Source organism: Patella vulgata, chromosome 1 (genome assembly GCF_932274485.2).
Source record: "Patella vulgata chromosome 1, xgPatVulg1.2, whole genome shotgun sequence".
In the NCBI taxonomy this organism is placed as follows: Eukaryota; Metazoa; Mollusca; class Gastropoda; family Patellidae; genus Patella; species Patella vulgata.
In genome coordinates this window covers 62,295,218-62,322,662 of record NC_065879.2, presented here as the reverse complement: position 1 = coordinate 62,322,662, position 27,445 = coordinate 62,295,218, and the positions used below count along the sequence as shown (strand labels likewise).

General features: G+C 35.0%; 2 protein-coding genes across 3 annotated transcripts; one reads left to right on the top strand and one right to left on the bottom strand.

The window, feature by feature from the left end:
* The first annotated feature begins 1,073 nt into the window (after positions 1 to 1,073).
* LOC126831246 (serine/threonine-protein kinase Nek5) lies at positions 1,074 to 18,527 on the top strand. Of its 2 annotated transcripts, XM_050561916.2 has the most exons (9): positions 1,074 to 1,384; positions 3,993 to 4,118; positions 4,517 to 4,670; positions 9,057 to 9,194; positions 9,920 to 10,358; positions 10,616 to 10,771; positions 12,308 to 12,611; positions 15,687 to 15,758; positions 18,127 to 18,211. In XM_050561916.2, exons 1-8 carry the CDS (start codon positions 1,126 to 1,128, stop codon positions 15,719 to 15,721), a joined length of 1,611 nt encoding a protein of 536 aa, XP_050417873.1. In that variant the 5' UTR covers positions 1,074 to 1,125; the 3' UTR covers positions 15,722 to 15,758; positions 18,127 to 18,211. The 2 variants fall into 2 exon arrangements, with proteins under 2 accessions (XP_050417873.1, XP_050417871.1); XM_050561914.2 differs by lacking the exon at positions 15,687 to 15,758 and having other exon boundaries at positions 1,077 to 1,384; positions 18,127 to 18,527.
* On the bottom strand, positions 17,485 to 27,228 carry LOC126831514 (kelch domain-containing protein 10). The gene is made up of 2 exons (XM_050562048.2): positions 26,489 to 27,228; positions 17,485 to 23,409 (listed from the first exon to the last, which is right to left on the bottom strand). The coding sequence occupies exons 1-2, from the start codon at positions 27,163 to 27,165 to the stop codon at positions 22,875 to 22,877; spliced, it is 1,212 nt and encodes a 403-aa protein (XP_050418005.1). The 5' UTR covers positions 27,166 to 27,228; the 3' UTR covers positions 17,485 to 22,874.
* Positions 27,229 to 27,445: the final 217 nt, after the last annotated feature.

Below are 27,445 nucleotides of genomic sequence, written 5' to 3'. Positions count from 1 at the left end.
AAAAATATTGTTTAAAAAAAAAACAAAAAAACTTTATCATGTCGTTTACTTGCCGTTCTATTTAACGGAGGTGTTGGGCTCCGTTATCTTTTTAACGGTGGCATTAGTCGTCTGTCAGTCGAAGTATACCCTTAGCAAAAACTCATAGATTGCCAGTGTAATTTTGGGGGCCTGTAGGAAATAATGGCCCCAAATATTCTATAGTTTGTGTAGTGCAAATCCCATAATTTTTTCTGCAGATTTATGCTAAAATTTCTAAAAAAAAATATAAGTATTCTATATAGTTTTTTTTTATTGTGTTTCTGTAGTAAATTCTACAGTTAACTGTCTTCAGTTTCTTGTTAATACTAACTTCTATGAAGTTATTATACATCCTACATTGAATTTAACATTTTAAAATTCAGCCAATGAACAAACAGAACTTTAATCAGTCCGATAGCTAACGGATAATGAAACTGGCTTGCTAGCGACAGAAATTTAACAAACAACACGTTAACAAACCACACGTTAGCAAGATAACCATCCGTGACCGTTAAAATAACTTAGATATCGACTTTGTGTGTGACGTCATCAATGTGTGTGTATTTCTCATACGTGATACGGCACGCGGATACGAAAGCACGTGTCGAGAGAGAGAGGCAGAGAGAAATGGGGTTTAACGTCCACTAGGTCATTTCGGGATTAACATGGTTCAATTTTATTTCAGCTTGGGCATGCGACCCTACTCCTTGTCACGTACAACCTGGGAATGGAAACCACGCCAGTTGACTCAATCTAGACATTACAGCGCGCACGTGCTTACCATCGCATTCGGCCATCCAATATACATATCAAAATAACAGTTATAAAATAAACAACCTTTATATATGTTGGCCTAAATATATTTTAGTGAAATCTCTTATTCGGTTATCACTTTAAAAATTGTCTTTAATTTCGTCAAGCCAATTACAAACTGTAAAAATTATCCAAATGCATTTCAAGGTTATTTTAATATTTGAACCTGCACTTTCATTCAAAGCGCGTGGATGTGTGGGCAAAAATATTCATTTGGCAATGTTAACCTTGGCCTTACACGACAGTTCACCACGTGCTAGCACATTGACAATTCACAACAAGACTAAAAAAATGGCGGGCGAATATGAAAAGTTACGCATTTTGGGCTCAGGAACTTTTGGGAAGTCCTGGTTATCTCAATGTAAATCAAGTCAGACAGAATATGTTCTGAAAGAAATAAATGCTGGGAACGCAACGAGAGTAGAAATACAACAAACAGTTGCAGACTTGTTATTGATTTGTGAGTTAAAACATGAGAATATTATAGAATATTTGACAGCATATGTTGAAGATCGCGGGTTGTTTTTAGTTCAGCAATATGCAGATGCTGGTAAGTTCATAACGGCCGCATCATCATAGAATACAAATCGCAATTAGAAGCCTATGGCCCATTTTTTGAATTGTGTTTTTGTTTTGTACCAGATATGCCTGCTGATTTTATTAACCAAATTCCGCCCCCCCCCCCAATCATTTTTAAAGGCAAGGTAAAGTGACACTATATTGGAGGGTTCTCATAAAAACATTTAGAACAGCTTTTTGGTGCCTATATGTCGGTATCTATATGTGCCTGCATGAGATGGACCAGATAAACAAACTCCAACACCACCTTGAAATTTGAAAACAAATTATTATAGGTTTTCAAGGTTTTCTGATATTTTATAAACATTCCACTCAAACTCAACAGGCCATAAACATTCCACTCAAACTCAACAGGCAATGGATTACTTTAACTGCAGATGTATGGTGCACCACTAGATAACAAACCTCATCTCTCAACCCTCTGTGTTTTGAGATAAGAGATGGTGCTATATAGTTCCATGTAGGAAAGCCCAATGCAAATCACGTCAGGCCTCAGTAAGCAATATTTTTCATCAAAACAACGATTGATTATTGTTATTTGTAATATTTCTGTCACATCCAACTACAATGCATATAATCCGACTTGAAACGGGTATAAATCATCGTATTTAAAATTGAGACGTTAAGCTTTTACTAGGAACTCCATTTTAAAACGGGAATATTTGGAGCTAGGTAATAGTTGTGCCACTACATCAGGGGCAGATCCAGGAATTTTTGCAGGAGGGGGTTTGCCAGGTTTCTGAGACAATGTATCTCCCCCCCCCTCCCGCATGGTCTCTATCGTCATTTTGGAGTATATACATACACATTGAGCTTTTAAACAGAGAAATTCAACACCTAGTTTGACGTCAATTTTTATTATGAATTAATACAATAACATTGTGATTCAATTTCATGGATGCAAACCCCCCCTCTGGATCTGCGCGTGTACATCGGCCTCTGTAAGTTTAATTAGTCATAAAAGTATAAAATTATCTTATTTTAGAATTAATAAAGAAATTGAGTTTGCCATTTGGAACTAAAGGCACCAAAGCGAAGCTAAAAACAAGCACATCAGTATATCTCAATGTTTTTGGCTATGTTCTTGTAGCTTGGTGCACAACTAGCAAACAACTAAAAGCAACTGTTTTTTTAACATTACTCTCACGATGCATAATGACAACTAATTTGACTGAATGTATCATAATTTGACAATAAGCATCATTTTATAGTCATGTATTCCTTATAAATGCTTCTACATCTACACACAGTTCACATCAAGTTTGATCAACATCTAAGTTTTCAACCCTAAGCTTTACTTATTGGTTATCCTTTTGATGCACATTGTGACAGTTTTCATTTTGCCCCTAAGGACAAACTATTTCTTTGCCTTGCAACCCTTGCTCTATTTTTTATTTATTGTATCTTTTAATATTGTGTCAGTTTCCATTTTGTCCTCAACATATATCATAACAAATTTGATTATAACCATGGCATCAGGCCGAGTACATTTCTAATTATTTGTGTTTTTTTATACGTCCACATTTTCATGTGGATGTATTATGCCGTCGCACCTGTCTGTCTGTCCGTCCGTCCGTCTGCAATTTGTTTGTGGACACTCAACAATTTTTATCCGATTTTGAAAACACTTGAAATATCCCAAAGATCTCGGTTCCTTTCGATATTGTTATGTATTATGGCCCCCGATTGTACAAAAAATCACGTTTTTAGCTTGTGGACACCCTAGAGGTCACAATTTTCACCCGATTTTGATGAAACTTGAAATCCATGTTTATAACCCAAAGATCTTGGTCCTTTGCGATAAGGGGGGTTGGATGGCTGAATGGTTAGCGTGCGCGCGCTGTATCATAAAGTCTGTCATTGAGTCGACTGGCGTGGTTTCGAATCCCCGGTTGTACGTGGCAAGGAGTAGGGTCGCCTGTCCAACCTCGTGGGTTTTCTCCGGGTCCTTCGGTTTCCTCCCACTGCTAAAGACCCCTACGCGCAAGCGAATTATGTAAATAAAATTAAACCATATGTTAGTCCCGAAATGACCTAGTTTGTGTCGAGTGGACGTTAAACCCCATTTCTCTCTCTCCCCTTTGCGATATTCACGCATATCGGATCGTAACTTCCTGAATTATTATCCGATTTATAAAAAAAACTTGAAATGCATGTTTATAACCCGAAGATCTTGGTTCCTTTCGATATTCACGCATATCAGATCGTAACTTTATGAATTATGGACCCTGATTGTATGAAAAAGCAAATTTTTAGCTTGTGGTCCCTCTAAAGGTCAGGGGGGTTGGATGGCCCGAATTGTTAGCACATTCTCATTGTATCATAAGGTCTGTCATTGAGTCAACTGACGAGGTTTCGATTCCCCTGTTGTACGTGACAAGGAGTAGGGTCGCCTGTCCAACCTCGTGGGTTTTCTCCGGTTTCCTCCCACTGCTAAAGACCCCTACGCACAAGCAAATTATTGAAATAAAATTATGGCCCCTGATTGTTCGAAAAATCGCATTTTTAGCTTGTTCTCTATCTATCTCTTGCAAATTGTGGGCGTATCTTGCCTGGCAACCAGTGGTTTTATTATTTAGGAAATCTAGAAGTGAGAATAAAAGAGCAGGGTAATATTCATTTTACTGAATGTTTAATATTAAACTGGTTAATACAGATGACCATGGGACTAGCATTTCTACATACATCTCATATACTACACAGAAGTAAGTAGAACATGGTATGCCACTTCTTATTGGAGAGCTAGTGCTTACTCAAATATTAAATTTGAATGATTTTAAAGGGCTGTTATGGAATAATCTTTTAATATTCAGTGTTCAGTTCTATTTATGTGTTTCATATTTACCACTATTTATTCAGTGAAATCAAATAATATTAAAAAATAAACATATAACGGAAAATATAATTTAAAAGATAATTTCTTAGAAATATGTTTATTTATTGTCAGTATTCGTATTTTTGTTACAAAATTTATAGTCATTTCAATCTTAGATAAAAAAAAGTTTTGCTGCTGTCAATAGAACGAAATTGATTTTAGAACCATTAAATATGCACACCAATAGTTATAAGGTGTTCACATCATTTTGTTAATATTTTGTTTCAGATTTAAATCCAAACAATATTGTGTTTACATCGGATAATTGTTTGAAATTAACAGATTATGGTCTAACAGAGGTGTTGAGTGATAAGTGTTATTATGGCTTGAATTTTACCAGATCAACCCACTACCTCAGTCCAGAAATATGTCAAAATGAAGAGTATCCTTCATTAAATATCTTATCTTGGGTGTTGTGTAATAAACAGGATATATGCTACCTGGTGACACTTTATGTTAGTAAAGTTGAAATCTAGTTCTGTTTTTGCTGGGGTACAAACTATTGTGGGCCAAAGTTCCACTATCTAACACATTAATTATGTGGAGATCAAAACTAGGCATAAACAAAACAAGCTTTTAACTACTTTCAATCTGACAGACATTCAACATCTATCTATGATCGACTGCAATAATTTTAACATAGGACAACTGACGGGGAAGGCGCTTCGAAAAAGTGATATTCCCTGTGTTGTTTTGTTTACATTTCATTACTATGGTTATGTCAGTGATTTCTATTTCTAGATTTTGCAAGCTTGTTGGTTTCACACACTGGGATTTTATGGGCAGAAGGGACAGGAAGTGTAACATGCAGTTTTAACATACCAACTATAGCTATAGAAAGATAACTTGTTTGACACATTTAAATTTCACTGGTCAGTGGTACAAATATTGGTTGCCTGTAAGCCCTTCGAGTCGCAGTTGCATGAAATTAACAGCAAACGATTTCCTGGGGAACAATGTTGGCATTTTCGTATCCTAATTCCTTCAATTGAGCTGGATCCCTTTCGTAAGCAATTGACTCAAAATGCTCTGAACTAAGAGAAGTATGCTTCAATGGAGATCAGTCATTCTTGCCACGTTGACATCGCTATGTCCAGACTTTTTGCGTGTTGCCTCTCTTTGAAATTTAAATAAATGACATGTCTTTCCAGATTTAGTGTTGGTAGTAGTAGTAGTACATCCCCAAGCAATGGATGTCTGTTATTCGAGTTGGTCAAAAGGACTGGATGCAGTGCTTAGTCAGGGCCTGGGGAAGCAATTCTTGGTTGGGGGGGGGGGCTACTATACGATCCCAAGACTTTAGCCGAGAGTCGAGGGACCGTCTAGGTGCCGGAAGTTCCGGTGTCTAGATCGTCAGAGACATTTTCTGAGCGATTTCTGGCTAATTTAAAGTACCGTATGAATCGAACAAATGTGGACGTATATTGCAGCGATAGAGAGGCTCGCGTTAAATTATACCAGTGGTTGCCAGGCAAGATTCGCCCACATTTTGCAAGAGATGGATAGAGAACAAGCTAAAATAAATAAAGCAATTTTTCGTACAATACGGGGACATAATCGAAGAAGTTATGGTCTGAAATGTGTGAATATCGAAATTGACTGAGATATTTGGGATATAAAGATATATTTTAAGTTTCATATTTCAAGTTAACTCTAGAGGGACCACAAGCTAAAAACGTGATTTTCCGTACAATCAAGGGCCATAATTCAGGAAGTTACAATCCGATATGCGCGAATATCGAAAAGAACCAAGATCTGTTGGTTATATACTAGCATGTTAAGTTTCATCAAAATCAGATGAAAATTGTGACCTCTAGAGTGTCCACAAGCTAAAAATGTCATTTTTCGTACAATCAGGGGCCATAATCCATCAAGTTTTGATCTGATACATGCCAATATCGAAAGGAACCAAGATCTTTGGGACATAAACCTATATTTGACGTTTCGTCAAAATCGGATAAGTATTGTGACCCTGTAGAGTGTCCACAAACAAATTGTGGACGTCCAGGGGCGGCGACAATACGTCCACATGAAAATGTGGGCATATAAAAATACGTGCACATAAGAAACGAAACTGATACTGTGAATATGTACAGATGGATTAAATTCTGTAAAACTCAGCCATGGAAAACAGTGTATTAAATTTCAATCAAATATCCCAAAATTTGAAACAACGAAACAAAATTTCCGAAAAGCAGAAGGGCTATAATTTAGTAAAAATTGAAGGATTTTTTTATTTTATACATATACTATATAGATTAATTAGAAAATTTCAATTCCGTTTTCGTTATTACCTTACTGTCTTTAATTTCTGGAAGCCAAAAATCTCAATCATTGTTTATCTTGGTGAATTTCAATGGGAAAATGAACAATATTATGATTTACAAGCAGCTATTTGAATTTTGATGGGGTTTTTTTGTGGTCAAGGTCAACTGAACAACGGAATGTAACTTTAATACTATAGAGCTGTGATTATTAAAACAAAAGTAGAAAAACGGAAGATAATTAATGGAAACACAGAATGAACACAATACAAAGTTCCTTACAATCTGATTGAAACACAGATCCTATTTCGTTTCGTTTTTTATAGTTCAAAATTTCATTTTACTTGTCTTTACTACACAAGGATCTGGAAGAGTTGTTATATTACTGGTGTTTTGGTTAAAATGAGTGATAGGCCAATGAAACAATCTGCTACAGCAACTTCTTGGTGTACCATGCACGGAACTGTGGGTAAACCACTAGAAACGCCAACGCTGATTGATTAATCAATGTCTGACGTCATAGGGTCAAAAAACGCTTGTACGACCTCTGACACGACCTTCGAGTACAACTTGTCAGATCTTCATATAGTGTAGGACAACGGAAGCAGCAAATGATACAAAATCTAATCTAAAGACAAATCTTCAAGCCACCATTCACGATTTATTCTCTCATGTACACTACAAGAACTAGAAATATTTACACTAAAGAGATTCCAGCACCGACTCCATTCCCATTAGTGTTCGATCCCAATAATAATTTAAAGAATATTTTCTTTAGAAATTTATAAGTGTTCATACAGAGGCAGGCCCGTAGGCTGGAAGCAAGGTGGGCGGGTTCGTTTGTGAAATAAAAGGACCGACTATATAACCAAACGCTGCTGGCGTTAGCTGCTAGAGGTGGGGTTGGGAGGGGATTGGGCTTTTACAATTTTTTGAATTTTTGTTACAAAATGGTGTCTAAATATGCATTCTCAGCGATTCTGAGGAGTTTTATTTACCAATAACAAAATAGTTCAGAGAGCAATTTTTTAATAGAAAAAAACATTCAATAAAGTGTTTAATTTAAAACTAAAGAACAGTAGACCTACACTTATATCCATTCTGCCCATATCTTTTCCCTTTGTCTTCTTTCTGGATTGCCCATGACAGGTTTTAAAAAATGTCTTTTCCGATAAATTTCCTAAATTTCTAAACCATCTTCAAAACAACAAAAACATTTCACTTACTTGTAATAATAAGTACACGATGCTTGGCTCAGCTTACTGTACTTCAAAAAGTATAGGATTCGAGTCTTAAATTTTAGATTTAATTGCCTATATTCCACAGAGAGAGATAGAAACCAGTCTTTAAAAATATGTTTATTTAGTATGGCAGAAAATATAGCAATGAAGGGTTCCCCTGATATACAAACTAAATCCTTTAGTTAGGTGATTTATCGTCCAGTATACCAGATAAAAACAAAATCTCAGTTATTCCTTTAATACCCAGCGTATCAGATATGCACACCTACATGATATACATATTATAATCCCTATGGAATATTTTAATTATTTACTGTTATAATATGAATTATCACTTATTCCCTGTTAATAAAAATAGGTCACCTGGGACCAACTCGACACTTTCTGAAATGTCAATAAAAACCCTGGAATGATTTCAATTTCAAAAAATAAACAGTAAGCAAAACATCGGAAATAAGTGGTGGGGACACAGTATATCATGTCCCCACCACTAAAAATATTGGCGGGGACGCGTCCCGGTGTCCCCATTTTGAATGCAATAAAGGTCACAGTTTTTAACAAATCTTTTTCAAATTTTGTATGAAGCATTGGGTTCATTAGAAGACAAACTCTGTCACTATTCAGGAATGTGCAAACCTCCGTTCCAGAATTATCCCCCATTTGCCAAACGCTATCTATAAAGGCTACAGTTTTTAATAAATTCATTTCAAATTTTGTGTGTAGCATTGGGGTCATGAGAGGACGAACCCAGTCGATATTCAGCCATACGTGAAACTCTGTTGCAAAATTATACCCTTTTCCAAAACCTTGTGAACTTGATCGAGGCTGCAGTTTTTAACAGATTTTTGTCTAATTCGATGTGAAGCATTGGAACAATGAGAGAATGAGCTCTAATGACTTCCTATGTTCTATTGCAAGATCTTGGAGTATCTTGCATTGTAACTGCTTGTTAACAGATACTTTGTAAGCTTGGAACACAGTAAGGTTTCGATTTCTTGAAGGCTTAAAGAATGAAATCAAATTTGGTCAGCATCAAAGTTTTCCTTACAAAGCATCTCTGGTTTGAATCCAGGCATAGAAGAACCATCAGGATTTGTGAGCTAAGCTTGTCCTTCACTCGTCTTTTAGTTGTGCAGGTGAGGCTGACATAGATTGGATAGGACAGCAACATATGCAGGCCATTCATAGATTGGCCTATGTTTTGAAAGAAATGCAGTCTCCCGGACTATGTTTGTATTATTTTTATATCCTTACCTTATATAGATATAACTCTAAGAGTGATATATGGTCATTAGGATGTATATTATATCAGTTATGTTCTTTACGGGTTCCATTTCAAGCACCTGAGTTTACTTCTCTACTGATGACCGTTCAATCAGGAGCTTATGATCCAATTCCAAGGTACCATAATCAGATCTTTATTTATAATTCTTTTAGTTTATTAAATGCAGACATAAATTATCCTCAACTTAACAATATTGAATATTATTGAACAACCAAGAAAAAGACAATACTGGGAGCATGGTTTCGATTCCACATTTGTACCCGACAAGGAGCAGGGTCGTCGGCCTAACCTTAAGGATTTTCTAGAGGGTGCACCAGTTTTTTTCCCATACACACAATCAAATTATTGAAATAAAATTGAACCCATAAAACATCCACTTGACACAAACTAGGTCATTTCTGGACCAACATGGAATGTCGCAGATTTGAATCTTGGCTGAAAAGAACCGTGAGATATTTCAAACCTGTTACCCACTTGTCAGGGGTTGCACCTGTGGAATTAACTAGGAAGGTGTTTCATGTAATTTTTCTTTGGTGGATTAAGCCCAAAAATATTGTATGTAGTGATACAATAAGCTAATAACTTTTATTTAAAGGTAGGGGTGGGCAGTCTAATACATGTACAGTAAGTGCCTGCCTAACCTCATCAGTTTATTCCTAAGGGTTGACCCAACCCATCCTCACCTAAGCTACTTAAAGGCTTAAACACCTCTGCACACAAGTAATAATTATATCATGTGTCTTTCCTGAAATTACCTAGTTTGTGTTGAGCTGATATCATCACCATTTCTTCCTTTCTCAATTTTCTGTTAGTGATACTTTTAGCAGTATTTTATTTTCAGACATTATGGCTTACTATTACAAGATTTGGTTGCTGTGATGTTGAGAATACCAACAGGTGACCGACCAAGCATAGACCAAATTCTTTCAGTACCAGACCTACAACCGTATATTTCAGAATACAGACATAATGAGAGTGGCAGTATCAAAATTATTGAGAGAAAACGACAATTGCCTTCTCCATTCATCCAACCTGGTGATGAAAAGAAAGATAAACATGAAAAAACAAACGAAGTTAACAATGACATTGGATTTCTGCCACCGATGGAAGTACCGTTTGATGAAAATCACAATGTTATACTAAACTCCGCCACGTTAGATGGCCCGGATGACTGTGACAAAATCATTACTAAGGCGGAGGAGAAAGAAATAATTGGTTGTTATACACCTGAGAAGAGGAAAGAGGAAGAAATGTCGATAGATCATAAAACACCTGTTAGTGTAAGTGTCAAAACTGGGCAATTCGGTTATGTTAACTTCCAAAATAAATGAAAAGGGGGGGGGGGGTATTAGGTGTTTTAAAACAATGCATACCCCAGTCTGTGCATGATACCTGTCAATAAGAATATGATTTGTAAAAGTGAAAAATCCGAAATGTTTGCTTACAGTTGCAAACAAAAAACCAGCTTAAGTTAAACCTGTATGATCTGTAAAACTTTGTTCCTCATTGATAAAATATAATTATTTTTATATAACAGAAAACTCCAGAATATCATCTCCCTGCTGATTGTTTTAGTGTTGAAAGTCCCAAAAAAATGAGATTAACAGTTTCACCGTTAATGAAGGCCAGAATGTGTAAGCAACGAGCTGCATATTCATGTGAAAAGGGTATGAAGCTAAATGTGGGAAACCAGGTGAGAAATAACCAAATCGTCGGTGAAGTGTCAAAAGGGTGTATCTAAGAATTTCTAAAGATTAAGAAATAGAACCATTTGCATTTCAAAATTTGCACAAATCCAGATACATTATTTGGACACATGATACCCAGAACAGTTCTAATTGGCATAGAGACACACAGCTTAGACAGAAATGTGCATATTAATTGGGAGATTTTAAAAATGCAAAGAAGTGTATTTGACTAATTTCCAGAGATACACCCTTTTGACACTTCACCGACAAAATAAGGTTTTTGAGATTGTAATTTTTCAACTCCTGTCTTTCTGTTCATATTTTGGCTGTTGCAGTTTGTGAATGCGATACTGTCAATGGAACTTGGTGGAAATGTTCATAGGGGCATAAGGACAAAACCTACTAAAATTCAGATTATTTTGATTATATATTTTGGAGTTATCCTCCTCATTAGACTCTTGAGTGTGATTTCAGCAGTATAGGAATCCTTTGCAAACTACATTGTAAAAGGAATATCAGTCCAAAAACTGGTTCAGTTCCATTCAGTAAAATATGATGAACTTAAATTCTATCTATGTTGCTCATATGCACACTTTACTTTTTGTCCCCTACCTTGGTATATGTTTTTATTAGGTGAATGTCTTGATATATTTCGAAGAGATAATACTCTGCTTAGGCTACGTGATGATTGGCATTTCAATTCGATGATGCTTCGGGACACAATGACACCCTTATAATTGAGCTAGAACGTTCAAACTTGGTGTTCATTAGGTGAATGCCTAGATGGGGGTTGAAGATGAGCATAATCTGCTTAGACACTGTCTGTCACTTTTTGGGAAACATTAACTCTTTCTAGAATAAAATTAGATTTCTCTCATGAAGCGACTAAACCAGCTAAGAATTTCTTAACTCCGGTCATCTCAAACGAGAAACCGAACCCAAAGTCAAACATTACCTAGGGAGAAGTTGACCCTTTACTGAAACGACTCAGATAGATTTTACGTCCGGAACATTCCAAAAGTATAATCTGCCAATCATAAAGCATTTGTTCTGCAGTGGACCCTCTAGAGGTCACAATTTTGATCCGATTTTAATGAAACTTGAAATGCATGTTTATATTCACACATATCTGATCTTACCTTCCTGGATTATGGCCCTTGATGTTATGAAAAATCGGTTTTTGCTTAGCTTGTTCTCTATCCATCTCTTGAAAAATGTGGGCATATCCTGCCTGGTAGTCGCTGTTTTTTTAAATTGAGAGGACAAACCCTATCATTAATCAATATTCTGTGACCTTTTTGTTAGAAGTTCCACCCCTTTCTGAAAACCTTGTGAATGCGATAGATACTACACTTTTTATACGGCATATGCCCACATTTTCATGTGGACTTATATTGTTGTCGCCCTGGACGTCCGGACATCTATCTGACAAAAATTTAGCATGGATGACTTTGCTGCTTGTAGTTATAAATGTGTGGACACTTACAGTTATATATTATCAATGGTTTAACCTAAATATATGTACGATAATGTGATTTCAGGGTTTGGGTGAAGCTCCAATAATGAATTTATGTCAACCATTTACCAGTGTGCGCAGATCAAGGTCTGTTAAAAGTATTGTTAGCAGAACCCCAGATAAGAATCTTGCGACACCACCAGTGATGTCACCTAGCGAAATAATGAATGATTCTGGTTTACCTGACAGTGATGTGTTTGCAGCAGGTCTCGTCTCTGGGACTCAGACTTCTAGTGATACAAATTCGGCCACAGGGGCTGTATCTACACCATTTCGTGTTCCCTTAGATCGACCTCGACGTTCGGTTCCTGTAGTTGATATGAGAGAAGGTAAACCATGTTCCAAGTTTGTCTGAAATTAGCCAAACATAGCAGAAGAAATTGTTTTTATTCTTCAGTCCAATATATTTTGTGGAGTTATCTTTCCCTTCTTCTGAAAAAACTATTCTCAGTCTGTTTTTATACACCCACACAAAGTTTGGGTGTATATAATCGTCGCGCCCGTCTGCCCGTCAACATAACGTTGGGGTCGTGAGAGGACAAACCTCATCAATTATCAGCACTCCATTTTAATAAGGTTTTCGGAAAAGGCCAGATAACTTAAGAGCATGACAGAGGCTACAGATTGTTCGTTTGAAGAGTTGGGGTCATAGAGTTGGGGTCATGAGAGGACCCTATCAATTCTGTAACCTTCCATTGTGAGTTATCACCCTTTGTCCAAAAACTTTGTTAACATGATCTAGAGGCTACAGTTGGGGCTGCGAGAAGACAAAGCTTATCGTTTTACAGCACTCCGTTTATCCTCCCTTTTCCACAAAACCTTATGATAGAGGCTACAGTTTTTAACGATTTCTTTTATATGCTGGAGTTGACTTTCCCTTTCCAAAACCTCTTTAATGTTAGTAATAGATTTTTTTTTCATGTTTGGTGTGTGGCATAGAAGTCCTATTGATATTGATCATTCAGCAATATTCTGTTCCAGACTTAACTTTTCACCTTCTTAAGTGTGTTAGACCACAGTTTTTATAGGCCCCTACGTCTAAATTGAAATGTTATGCCCCTGCTTTTCAATGATTACCACAAATATAAAAGCTAAATTCATGATATTACATGGGCAGGACTAGAAGCCAAACATTCTAATGATTTTTGATAATTGCTTAATGGGTTGTTACTCTTAATCAGATTGGAATGTGTTGTAAATGTTTTTATTACCGACAAAAGAAAAAATATGCAACAGCCCTTGTTAACTCCTCAAACCACTCAGCTGCTGTAGGCGTATGATTCAGTGAATGGTAACCTATCTTCCATTTTTCAAATTTGTGAGAAAAATAACTCTATTGCTTTTTAAATTCGGTGTGAAGCATTGGAATCAAAAAAAAATGAACCAAGTTCATTTCAGCAATCTAGTACTTTAAAATATATGTGTGCAGAAAAGCTTGTAAACATGATAAAGCTTATCCTTTCAGATAAGCTGCAGTTCAGACATAGCTGTTGTGTGGGCATATTCCCACGCTTGTGTGGCTATCTTATTAGAACTAGGAGAGATTGTTCATAATCGAAATTAAAAAGATTTCATTGATAGTGTTGATATAGGCCTACCTCTGTTTACTTTCAAATTCATGAAATATTGTGAATGTTATACACAGCATAAGTTTTCAATATAATATTGATAGATTGCTCAATGTGGCATAAAAACAACAAAAAGGACAAGTTTAATAGATATCAGACTAAATTTCAAAGGTGTTGGCAAAGTTACGTTACATATAATCTTTCTGTTCACAATTTGACTTTTAAATAATATAATTTTTAAACCTGCTCTGTTGGATTTGTTGACAATAATTTTGGATTTAACGGGAGTTTCTGCTTTGTGATACCTAATTAAGCTTTATACCAAGGATATGTATTTTTATGGCATGTATACTCAGCCAAATTAAAAACTTGACACACAGGATTTTTGGGACTAGATTTTTAATATTTGGTTTAAGGCAACTATTTTAGTGTTATGTTGTGCACAGACGACCTTGACATCAACAGAAAGCAAGAATACGTCTCGCTGAAAGTCCTTGACATTGATAACGTTCGTGATGTCACAGTACCCCCCAAAATGAAATTCACAGACTTGGAGAACAATCGGAATAAAGTGTTTAGTAACGGTTGTGGCCTCCTCTAGCGTCTCGTACTGCCACACAACGTCTTCTCATGGATTTCAGAACATTAATAAACACTACCCGAGGAAGACGTCGCCACAGCTCAGCAAGAGCATGTTGAAGGTCCTGCAACGTCAGTGGTGGATTCACTTGCTGACGAACACGTCAACCAAGTTCGTCCCAGATGTGTTCAATAGGATTAAGGTCGGGGCTAATCGACGGCCAATCCAGGACTTGGACACCGGCATTTCTTAAAAAATTCTTGGTAGCAATTGCTGTATGGGGTCGAGCATTGTCTTGTTGAAATGTTAGTCCAGGCCCATGTCTCTGCATAAACGGAAGAAGAACAGGTTGCAAAATCTGATCCCTGTACTGGACAGCATTTAAGTTCCCTTGGACAACAAGAAGAGGAGAACGTCCATGTGAACAAAAAGAACCCCAAACCATGACGCTGCCGCCACCAAATCGGTCAACTTCTCTGACGCATACTATCATTCTAAGATTAATTATTGTCTGGCGTGAACAATTAAAGGCTCTCGCAACAGTGACCACAGACTGACCAGCATAGAGCCTACCTATAGCACATAGACATTCTACATTTGAAAGGCGCAGCATTTTGTAACAAAGATGAAAATAACAATTTTAATTTGTTTTTCCAGTTCAAGTTAAGTGTGCGTGTTCAGTTTAAGCAAACTTGCATCGATTGACCTCACAAGTTTGTGTTTGCACATGTTTTTCATCTTTATATGCTCAAAAGTCACGTGATCCACGTGACTTTACAATTTTATGAAATTAAAGGCTTCTTACTACTTACTATCGTTAGAAACACTTTAGAATTTATTTGACTTACCAGAAAAAAAAATTTGTTGAAATTCATCAGTGTCAAGTTTTTAATTTGGCTGAGTATATAAAAGCCTAAACATTATCATTACTGTAAAATTGGAAACTATAATGACTACAGTTTTAATATTAATGATCATATGCATGTTATTTCCTAATTTCATTATTCTTAAACATATTTGTTGTTATAAAGTTGAAATATATGAATTGAATTGTGATGATATATGGTCAGAATCTTCCTGTAAGTTATATAAATATTTAGTTAAAAATTGATGTTAGCACTATCAATTAACAAAAAAAAACAAAAAAAAAAATAATTTAATTCAATTGGTGTTTATATATCAGAGTTAATGATATATAAAGTTAATGTCATTAATTAAAATAATTATTTAGTCCAGAAGGGTTAATATATTTCCAGTTTTACAGTATTTGGTTGATATTAAAATAAGATAAACAACTAAAACGAGAGTATCCTCTGACTTATAAAAAGGTCAGTAAAACTTCATGTAATATACTGTTAATGTGGTTGGGTGGTTGAATGCTCTGAAGACCTAAACTGTAAATCACATGTCTGTCATCTATGTAAGAGTTGGATCAATCCCACAACTGTATGGGGAAAAAGGAGTGACTCCTGATTGTATGCAAAATCACTTTTTATACGCCCACATTTTCATGTGGATGAATATTGTCGTCGCCCCTGTCCATCCGGACGTCTGTCTGTCTCTACAGGTCACAATTTTAATCCGATTTTGACGAAATTTGAAATATAGGTCTATCTCCCAAGGATCTTGGTTCCTGTTGATATTCGCATGTATCGGACAATAACTTCATGGATTATGGCCCCTGACTGTACAAAAAATCAAGTTTTTCTTGTGGATCGACACTCTAGTGGTCACAATTTTGGTCCGATTTTGATGAAACTTGATATGCATGTTTATAACCCAAATATCTTGTTTCCTTTCGATATTCGCGCATATTGGATCGTAACTTTCTGAATTATGGCCCCTGATTGTACGAAAAATCGTGTTTTGAGCTTGAGGTCCGTATAGAGATCACAATTTTTATCCGATTTAAAAAAAACAAAAAACGTGTGAATATATCACAGTTATACACTAATGATGGTTGAGTTCGAATTTTGTGAAAATCAGACAAAAATTGTAAGCAAATAGTGTACAAATATGGTATATCAAGGTTGTGGACCCTCTAGAGGCCACAGTTTTTATCCAATTTGGATGAAACTTTAAATATATGTTTTTATCATAAAGGTCTTGGTTCCTGTTGATAATCACACATACTGAACGTAACTTCCTGGATTATGACCCCTGATTGGTCGAAAAATCGCATTTTTAGCTTGTGGATTCTCTAAGAGGTCACAATTTTTTTTCCGATTTTAAAAACCGTTTAGATATATCACCATTCCACCATAATGAAGGTTGAAGTGGAGTTTCAGGAAAATCGAAGTGAAACTGCCCGACAAAATGGCCACAAATTGTGTATAAGTATGTAACTGGTTTAACATGTTCTCTATCCACCTCTTGCAAAATGTGGACATATTTTGTATGGCAATCGCTTCTTCCTTTTCGATAAACTTGAATGCTGTCTATGACTATCTTTTTTTTCTTAGACAAAGCTGCTGTGTTGGCATTGGGGGGGGTCTTTCTCAGCTGTATACGCTGGTCATGACTCATGGCTGAGGGCAATGTGATACTGACCGAAAGTAGATTTGACCCATCGGTCATGTTGCATGCAGGAAAAATAGCCTATATTTCAAAACCCAATTTTCAAACATGGCTACAATCAACTTCGGCCATGTAACTATAAAATTCTACGGCCTGTACAGAATATTGCACACGTATAGAAGCTATCTCATGATTGGTTTTCTAGAGTTGTATACATATTATCAACAGAGGATTATACTGAGTCTTCTGTTGTTAATTAATGATGAATGTCGGGTAGTGGAACATTTAAAGTTAATTGTTATGTGGGAATCTTAATCATTCTCTATTTGAGAACCCAAGTATTGTCCACGTGTCATAAGAATTTTTTAGTACAAAGCTGCTATACCTCTATTATGGTCACGCATGGTGGTAAGAGATTAATTTCATCTTTAAAAAGCCAATCAGATATGAAGTAAAGCTCATCGAATCCAACAAACTGTTGTATTAAAAAAAAAGCATAGAAATTATGTAAATCGTCAACTTGCTTACCGTTAAATTAAGATTACATATTCCAGTGCTATTTTATAGTAACATTGATGATCCACATGTCAAATTAGTGCAGTGTTATAATGTCTACTCTTAATATGCATGACTAATCATATTCTAGAGTGCGCTGTGTGAAGTTAGCTTGTTATTCGAATTAGTTATTCAATATTAGGATTTACATCACAATTCTGCGCTTAGTAATACTGCAAGAGATGGTCTAAAACTGATAAATGTGAGAAACATGCTGTGAATAAATTCTTTGTGTAAAGTGGTAATGATGCATAAATTTACAATACTGTACCATAATTAAAAGTACAAAAGAAATATCATTTTAATTTGCAAATTTTCCGTGCGATATCAAAAATGGCCCACAGTGAAAATTTTGAAGTGGAAGCCCTGGTTGGTGTATTGCCATGCTTTGCATGGCCATCTTTAACAGTTTCTTTTCAAATTTGGTGTAGATTATTGTGGTCATGAAAGTGTCGGCAATCTTGCTTGTTAACAAATTTTTCCAAGCTCTGTAACACCACACAGATCAGATTTCTTGTAGACCTTCCTTATCAAAATTAGTCAGCATCCAAATTTTCCTTTTGTATAAGCAGCTGTCGAGACATAACTGCTTTTTATAATTGTTTTTTTTTGTTGACTTTACAGAGAATGTTGTTAATGTACAGAATGTACATATGTTATACCTGGCCATGCTGGAGAGTAAGACATGTGAAAGTCGAGCCCATGCCACCTTAACTCTTTATCTACAGAAAAAACTTGGCATGGACGTGTTTCAACAACATTACCAACTTTGCAAGGAGGCTGTCGACACACAGATGGATTTTGATCTTCTGAAAGGACAAATGAAAAAAAGTATTACTTATTTGCCACTCTTTACAGAGATTCTGCGGCTGGAAAATGAACTGGCAGAAACGAAAGACTGAATTTCTAAGATATGTTTAAATCTTAGCCATTGTCATAAACAAAATTGTAGAAATTGTGCTATTTTTTTTTTCATAAATTATTGATCATTTCCACCAATATTCATCAATAAATTGAAACTATATTTTTCTATTTTCTAGAAAGTTGTTAAATTTGATGCAATTTTGTTCCCAGATGTAGACTTGCTACCTTTCTCCTTTCTCAGACAATCCTTACCAATAATCTGATGCGAACAGGAGGTTGTATGTTTTTATTTTGCCAACGATTCCCTAGTAAGCTAAATGACTTCTCATAAACATCACATTTCGAGGGGGGTTGGATGGCTGAATGGTTAGCGTGCGCGCGCTGTATCATAAAGTCTGTCATTGAGTCGACTGGTGTGGTTTCGAATCCTCGATTGTACGTGGCAAGGAGTAGGGTCGCATGTCCAACCTCGTGGGTTTTCTCCGGGGCCTCCGGTTTCCTCCCACTGCTAAAGACCCCTACGCGCAAGCGAATTATGAAAATAAAATTAAACCATATGTTAGTCCCAAAATGACCTAGTTTGTGTCGAGTGGACGTTAAACCCCATTTCTCTCTCTCTCTATCACATTTCGAGGCACCAAGTTTCTGTCATGGTGAAAGACTGTTCTTAATAAAATTATTATTACTAGGCTTTCACTTCCTAATGGTAAAGGCCTATTATAAGTTTTTATCCGCCCACATTTCAGTGTCGCGTATTGTCATCACCGTGTCTGTCGTTCATCGTTTTTAGCAAATTCTTTTTAAATTTTGTGAAGCATTGTGGTCATAAACTACTAGATACTACAATAAATATCAACAAATGAACAACATGTACACACTTATACACACTGAGGTTCCTCAAAAATTCAAAACAGTTAAAACATTTATATATCAAAAATGGCGTGGCAGATTTATCTCAAATTTTGCATACAATCTAGTTTAAATATACACAAGATTAAAATCACAAATTTAAGTTTGTTTTCCACTTGCCAATGCAATTTTAACATTCCAAAATAATCTATAATGTATTTTCAATCTGAAATGGAATCAATCCTAAAAGATTAATTTAATCGTTCAATGAAGTAACTTTAGATAAAATAAGAAGGCACAATAAGACGGGTTTAAACAGCCCTAAATGCACTGGACATTTCCATACCGATAAACAATAATATTAATTAAAGGAGTTAAACCTTTTTGATTTAGGTCAAAATAAACTATTGGATTTGTTAAATTTGATGATTCTTTGATTAGTAATGGAACAAAATCTGTACCACTATTAAATATTCGTTAAATATAAAATGTGTCATTTTAATTAAATTTGATGTGTTGATAAAAGTAGCTGTTAAAACCAAATTTACCACTTTATTTTGACCTAAATCAGAGATGTTTTTGCTCCTTTAATATTAATCAGAATATTATTTGTAAACAACACACATACATGTAACTAACAACCAGTTCAACTCATTGTTATAAGCTAACATTAAATAAAATATCATACAATGAATAGCCATTTTATTAATAAACACAAATAAATATTAAATTAAAAACAAATATTAAATAATGATCAATAATATTAAATTTTATTACAAAAAACATTTTATGGTTCTTGTAATGTAAAAAAAAAGAAGCTATTTTAATGCTATTTCTGCTTCTGCAAAATATCTAAAACTATATGTCTTCAATCAAATCATTACCATGGTCTCTATTTGTGAACATTTTAAACTCTTAGAGGGCATATAGCTCTAAATCAATATTACCCATAATATTCAACATTAAAAACATCAATTAGAATTCAATATTTATCAATTTCAATAAATATTGATACTGTTATCACGCTGAAAATATGGGCTCATGATATCCAATATTTATTTGCAATGGACATTTTAAAATCAGTTCACGACAATTGGTGCCCTACAAAAGCAAATCATATCCCACAAGCTGATGACGAAATAATTAACAATAGCTGATTCACAAACGACTAAAAGAAAAACTTGTAAACTGGACTTCATACATATACTTTACCAAACATCTGAATAGAAATTGCAATAAAATTTTAAAAACTTGAATGTCCCAATCCATTTTTGTCCAAAGAATAGATATATATACGCCTTTTAAAATAAATAATAATCGAAAATAAATAAATAAATACTTATTACCATTCATGGGCAAATGAAGATGGGAATTTGAAAATACCGGTAACACTGAGAGATTACTCTTCGAAACCTCGTCTAAATAAAGAAGTAGACGTCTTTCCATAAGTATGTGTTATAGTTTTGGTCTATCCAGTTACTAAATGCCAATAAAAGATTACATTGTTCTCTTAAAACATGTAAAACATTAATTCAGAAAACATGTGATAAATATAAATTTCAATGTCAATTACTTGTAGCAATTTTTTTAAACCTAGTATTTCTTTTGCCAATATGCTCACCCGGTACTTTTATACATGCAACTTCTTACCAGTATTTAAATATAGTAAATTAGCAATTTATGTTAAACTGATGATCTATGTTTCTGTATTCTAACATCAACATTTCAAGCACAAAATCAACATTGTTAACAATAAATTGACTCATGTTCCGTTTTCAGCGTTTTATTGGTAACATTTCTAAATCAGTAAGTATTAAAATTAAAAAATAATTTTTTAATTTTACACGACCAAGGAATCAATTTATTGGTTTCTAAAAGTTTTTTTTTTTTTAAATTCTGGAATCTGTACTCTTATGAAAATATTTTCTATGTTTTAAAAAGCCTTGTTATTAAAATCTTGAAATTAAAATGTCGAGAAGATTACAATGTATTAGCAGAGATCATTATAGTGTGTGTTTTCAGCTTTGATACAGACTACCCCAAACTGTGTCACAGTGATAACCACTGTGCAAATATCTGACCATAAGGTGTTGATAACACATGCTGTTTCAGACATAGTAATACAAACTTGTTTGGGCAGAATTACTCATTTTAATCCTTCGCATACTTTTTTTATGTACCCATTCATAATAAATAAAAAAAATTAAACTTGTCCCAATGTCATCTCTATCAGTGATATTGACAGCCAAGTGAATACTTACTGCTGATAGTTTGATAGTAAATTGAAAGTAAATAGTGGAAATGCAATATTTAAGAAATGAGTCATATTTGATAAAATTAGTATTTTCACGTGTGTAAATAGCCAATTTATATTTAAAATTGTAAAGTAAGAAGTTACATGCACCGAAGCCAGCATACATATACATTACTGGGTTAAGAGTTAGAATTATGTCATGAGTTCTGCCCTATACAACTTCACCAGGTTCATATGTATGTATAAATTTGATAAAGTTAATTTTCAGACTGGACGGATATCACATACTCAGATTGCGTAGACTAAAATCATCTGTTCATTCAATCTGAAATTATTTGCTTCTATTTTGATTATTAGGCTTAAAGATACATTATGTAAGATTTAGAGAAAGAGCTAGCCATTCTAGCTTGCTATAATAGTTCTAAAAGCGATAATGTAAAATGAATAATTTGAAAATTTAATTCAAATTACTCTATTGCGAGCGAAGATATTAGCCTTTGTAGGTGTGACAAGACGTGTGCAATAATTTCAACCACTGTACTGGTTGTTTGAAGCTAAGTCTCGCTCCTCCATTTTTAGCTTAAATCAAAATATAGCTGAATTGTTCTAATCTATTTAATATCGGAGAAAACATTTCAGGCCTAAAGAAAGACCTGCAATAGGCAGATTTAGCTCTTGCATAATGTATGTTTAATGCACCCATTTTAAAAAAATCTATGTAATAAAAATATGCATTAATTCTTTCGGGGATTTTAATATAAGAATTATATATTTGAAAGTTGAAAAAAATAACTTACACAAATAATTTATTTGGTATGCATATGTGTATAGGTTATAAAAGCTATTCACATAAATAGATTAAAACAACACTGGCTAACCATAAATAAAATAACCAAATTTTGTACTCACATAATATCTTTAAAATTTTAAAAAAGGAATAACATAATTTGTATAAAAATGACCAAGTCAAGATTCTTATAAATGGTTAAATAAATTAAGAACACATTAAAACATTTCCTGAAAGTTTTCTTACAGTACAATGGAAGATTTTCAATTTTAAGATTTCATAGGCCTTATGCAAATATTGTCCTGCAACAATTATTCCTGAAATTTAAACTATCAATCATTCTAAATTATCAAACATTCTGACATTTTAAAACTGCACAGGCCTTAATTAAAACCAGCCAATATTCCAGAAATTAAAAACCGTGTGAGCCTCATTCAAATTTTAATATGCTCCAGGGCCCGCTTTCTCGAAATCTTAACTACAGATAAAATCCAAATTTTAGTAGATACTTCAATTTTGATTGGCTAAGCACTAAAATCTATCTAATATTATTCAATCAACTACTAAAATCTGGATTTTATCATAGTTAAAATTTCGTGAAACAGGCCCTTGGCCTATTTAGAATATCCTCTCTGTGAACCTGTTTGGAATGCCATAATACATCTCCAGGCACAACTGTGTCTCTTTGTCAATTGATTTAAAATTTCTTGTGACAGTTTCCCAGCAAAGTTCAGACAATGGCGAAATGTGATGAGGTATTCGCCAGCGATAGATTTGATTTGACCGTTGACCAGAGGGCAGCACTCCACCAAATAAATACATGAACCCAGAAGGAGACACTGAGGCACGATGGAAGTATAATGGCTCTGGAAGACGAACTGAGAGTTTTCTCCACTGAAAATCAATTAACGAAATAGTCCAAATGTCGTCCAGTGATTGTTGAGTATTTCCGTAACTGTAAGTTATGCCTCCACACACATAGATGGATGATTCCACTTCAACTAAACTAAAACTACATCGACATTTTGGATAACCATATTTAGAATCGGGACGTGTTGCTACTGCATCCCACCGATTATTCTTAAAGTGGTAAGCATAGACGATGGCCAGCGTTTCTGCATAGTGAAGTCTGCCACCACCAAATAAATAAAATCTACAAAATCAAAAAATAAATCATTAGAACAAAGATAGGTTGCCAGACAAAAAAAAACGCCCATAGAAATTAAATTGTCCGAGCTGTCAACAAGGGTTGTCTCATACATATTCTGATATCAATCTAATACAATTCATATTACAAGACACTGATATCATCAATTTAATACAAATCGGGTGATAACTTTTGTAATGTGAGTGTTCACAAGGGTCTACGAAGTGAAACCAGGGCCATTATTCCAGATGTTATTTTATGAAATTCTATAGGGTTCTCTGTTCTACTAATTCAAATACATGTAATGTGCATAAATTTAATAGAGATCAGATGATAACTTTTCTCGTTGAGCGTTCTGAGTTTTACAAAATGAATGAAATAAGGGCCATAACTCTAGAAGAAATTAACAGAAATTGTTGAAATTAATTAGACTTCTTCATCTCATTAATGTAAAGAACATACACATAAATTTTAAAAAGATAGCCCACACAACAGCTGTATAGCCCGGTAATTTGTTGAACTGTCAGACACCATTTCATTTATTCCATTGATATATCAATCATTCTTTCTTTGAAGTAGAAGTTCTGTTCATGGTAATAGAATAATTGTCTCTATTTCTCTACAGACTTTTGAACGTTTCTCGGGAGAATCTGACCAAAAGCTTCATTTAGATAACTCACCAAATTCACTGAGTAATAGGTTAAACCCTATTTTATTTGCAATACTATAAAACAATAGATTATGCTAGTAGTTATGAAATGCTATATCAGAAACATGGAATATCTGTGGTAAACAACCACCTTGATCAAATAGTGTGAAAAAATAAGCTTATTTTTAGCATAATCAGTTTTTATATCAATTTCACTGCCAGTCAGTCAAGATTGATATTTTGTGTTTATATTTAGATTGGGTTTTCTGTAAATTGCCAGACAGTCAAAACTGATAAATATGAAGTAAAGAGAGCCTTGACACAAAGCCAGTTATCTGCCACACAGTAAAAAATCATTTTCCTATTTTAAGAAAAATAAGAAAATAATCTTGTAACTAGAAATTATTTTCTTAAAATAAGAAAATATGGAGATAATTTTCTAGAGAATATTTTGAATGTCAAAATATTTACTTAAATTAAGAAAAATATACTCAATTAAGATTATAATTCTTAAAATAAGAAATTTTTCTGGAAATAAGAAAATTATTCTAAGAATATTTTCTTGTATCAAGTTTATGTATAAGAAAGAAAATGAGACTTCTTTATATTTCAAATAATGTTCTTATATCTAGTTTTTGTTTCTAGGTTTCATTGAAATGAGATAACTGATTATAATTATCTAACCTATCAGAATTCCAAAACCGTTGTCAATTTTATATGCTCCCCTAGTGCCTCCCACATTGAAATGCTGTTGTATATTGTTGTTGCCCCTTGTCAGTCTATCTGCAAAGGCTTGTTGCTTTTGCTTACACCAAAATGAGCTAGGCTATATATTCACTGCGAGTCCATTTCCGAATACGATTGCAATCTGTGCATGCGATATCCCTTAATTTTCTGGGATAACTGACTTAAGTTATAACCAACCTGTTTAAACAAGGATAGTTGGGTGGCTAATATGGAAATTTAATGAATAAGTACTATAGGATATTGCGTATCGGTTTTATGGAAATGGGCCCATCTATTATAGTTACCTCACAGAATTCTCAATTTGTTTATTCATTGATAGGACAGAAAGAATTCTTACAAAGATTTTCATTGTCTTTTGATTTGGTATATTCATGTCTTTTGCAAATTCATGTATATAAAGCGATCAAAATTTAATCATTCTTACATGGTGCAAGTTCCATATTATGACATCGCCAAGCTGTAGTATTTCATTTATGGAATGACTAAACCAACAAGACATTTAATTATGATAACCCAGATTTCTGGGGATTGTAATGTTTATTTTTTCAATAAATCAATTAACAAGCAGCCAACATGGATCATCTTAATTAAATTTTTAGTTTTGAACAAATCCATAAAGCTAACAAATTTAATCATTCGTTCATAGTCCTCAACATGTGCAAGTTCCATATACGCATGTAACTATATATGACATCTCAAGAGAGAGATGGAGTTTAAAGTCCACTCGACACAAACTAGGTCATTTCGGGAGTTACATATGGTTTAATTTTATTTCAATTATTCGCTTGGGCGTAGGGGTCTTTAGCAGTGGGAGGAAACCCGAGGACCCGGAGAAAACCCATGAGGTTGGACAGGCGACCCTACTCCTTGTCACGTACAACCGGGGATTCAAAACCACGCCAGTTAGCACATGCTAACCATTCTGCCATCCAACCCCCCATGACATCTCAAAGCTGTAGTATTTCATCTATGGCATCCTTATAAAATGCAAAATCAAATGCATATGCCAGACGAAGACTTAACCAACAAGACATTTAATTATGATAACCCAGATTTCTGGGAATTGTATTGTTATTTTTTTAATAAATCAATTAACAAGCAGCTTATCCGAAGAGAAAACTTGGATGTTGACCAAATCTAATATTTAGGATTCATCCTCTTATGACCCCATTGCTTCCAACCCAAAAAATCTGTTAAAGCCTATAGCCTGTATCATGTTCACAAGTTTTTTTCGGCAAAGGGGAGATAACTCAGGAACCATCGTGGAATTGTGACATCATTATAAAAATCAAAGTCCATCAGTCGATTCACCAGGCCCGTAGCAAGAGGGTGGCAAGGGGGAGCAATGCCCCCCCCCCCTCTGAAAAAATGTCCCCCCCCCCCCCAAAAAAAAAAAAATTGCCGACCATAGCTCTAAAATAGCCTACCTACTGTAGACTGTGCCGGTGCCAGGTGTGCCCCCCCATAAAATCTTCACTGCTCCTCCGAAGCTAGCAACCTGGGTATGGGCCTGCGATTCACCATTATTTTATTTGTTCAGAGGCAACCATGTCTAGTTTCATGTTCATTGTACAAGTTGAATTAGCGGAACTGCAGGATTTTTTTCCAAGAGCATCGCCTCTAAGACTAAGAGAACAAGACAAAATTGACAGGTTTCTGCTATACTGCACAGATAATCAAAAATATTACCTGTCTTTATCACAGGCTACTTCCTGTTTATATCGACCAATTGGTAAATCTCCTGATGGGGCCAGTCTTTCCCAGCTCTTTGTATGAACATCGAGTTTATGCAGTTCTGCGACAGCCTCTTCGTGGAATCCTATAGCACCACCAAAAGTGTAAATATTATTTTCGTGAAATATTAGACTTTGCCCGTACGCTCTACGAGGCATGTTATCGCCACTGTCTAGTGCATTATAAACGTTAGGGTTTGTTTCAATCAAGTACCAGTAACTCCCAGCACCTGATTTACTGACATGGCGACATTCACAGACCTTTATAGTGTTACTCATCATCTGTCCAAAAGGATATCCTGTTCCACCATAGACAAATAATTTTTTGCCATGAAGTGCTAAACAGCTCGATGCACATGTATCTGGAATACCTTCTGCTTCTAATTGCGTCCATTTTCTAGTAGCAAAATTAAATCTCCAGACTTCGACTAGAATTTTGGATTTATTGCACTCGTTGTGTGTGACGTTACTGTCACAAGGTCGGTCATATGCTGGGACGTAGCCCCCGAAAACGTATAAATTCGATTCATCGGCTACCATAGAATGCCCACTTCTTCCTTCTGGTTGTTCTGTGTTTTGAAATATATCGGTATTTACGTAAACCCGCTCGAATCCTACACCTGGACTCGACATATTGCTCAAATATTTCTTTTCAGATGAAGCATAACGGTAATATAACGGTCCAACAACAACGACAGTAAGAAAACAAACAAAGCAGGAGTTATTTCCCTGTAAAACACCCCGCCCCCAAACAGCTGATAGTAGTCTCTAGTTATCCAGTCGCTTTAGTTACCGTTACATTTAAGAAGTTTACAGCACGAGGGGCTCGTAGAAGTTAATAATGGAATGACATGCCTTTTGAGAATGTTCACTGCTAATCAGTGTGACAGATCATGTGAAGCAAATTTTCAAC

Bases quoted from the DNA above. Each gene is read 5' to 3' on its own strand.
- LOC126831246 (XM_050561914.2), top strand. From the start codon at position 1,126: ATGGCGGGCGAATATGAAAAGTTACGCATTTTGGGCTCAGGAACTTTT. The intron at 4,119-4,516 runs GTAAGTAGAACA...ATTTTGTTTCAG, and splicing joins ATCTCATATACTACACAGAA to ATTTAAATCCAAACAATATT. The intron at 4,671-9,056 runs GTATCCTTCATT...TACCTTATATAG, and splicing joins GAAATATGTCAAAATGAAGA to ATATAACTCTAAGAGTGATA.
- LOC126831514 (XM_050562048.2), bottom strand. From the start codon at position 27,165: ATGTCGAGTCCAGGTGTAGGATTCGAGCGGGTTTACGTAAATACCGAT. The intron at 23,410-26,488 runs GTAATATTTTTG...TTGATTTTGTAG, and splicing joins GTAGCCTGTGATAAAGACAG to ATTTTATTTATTTGGTGGTG.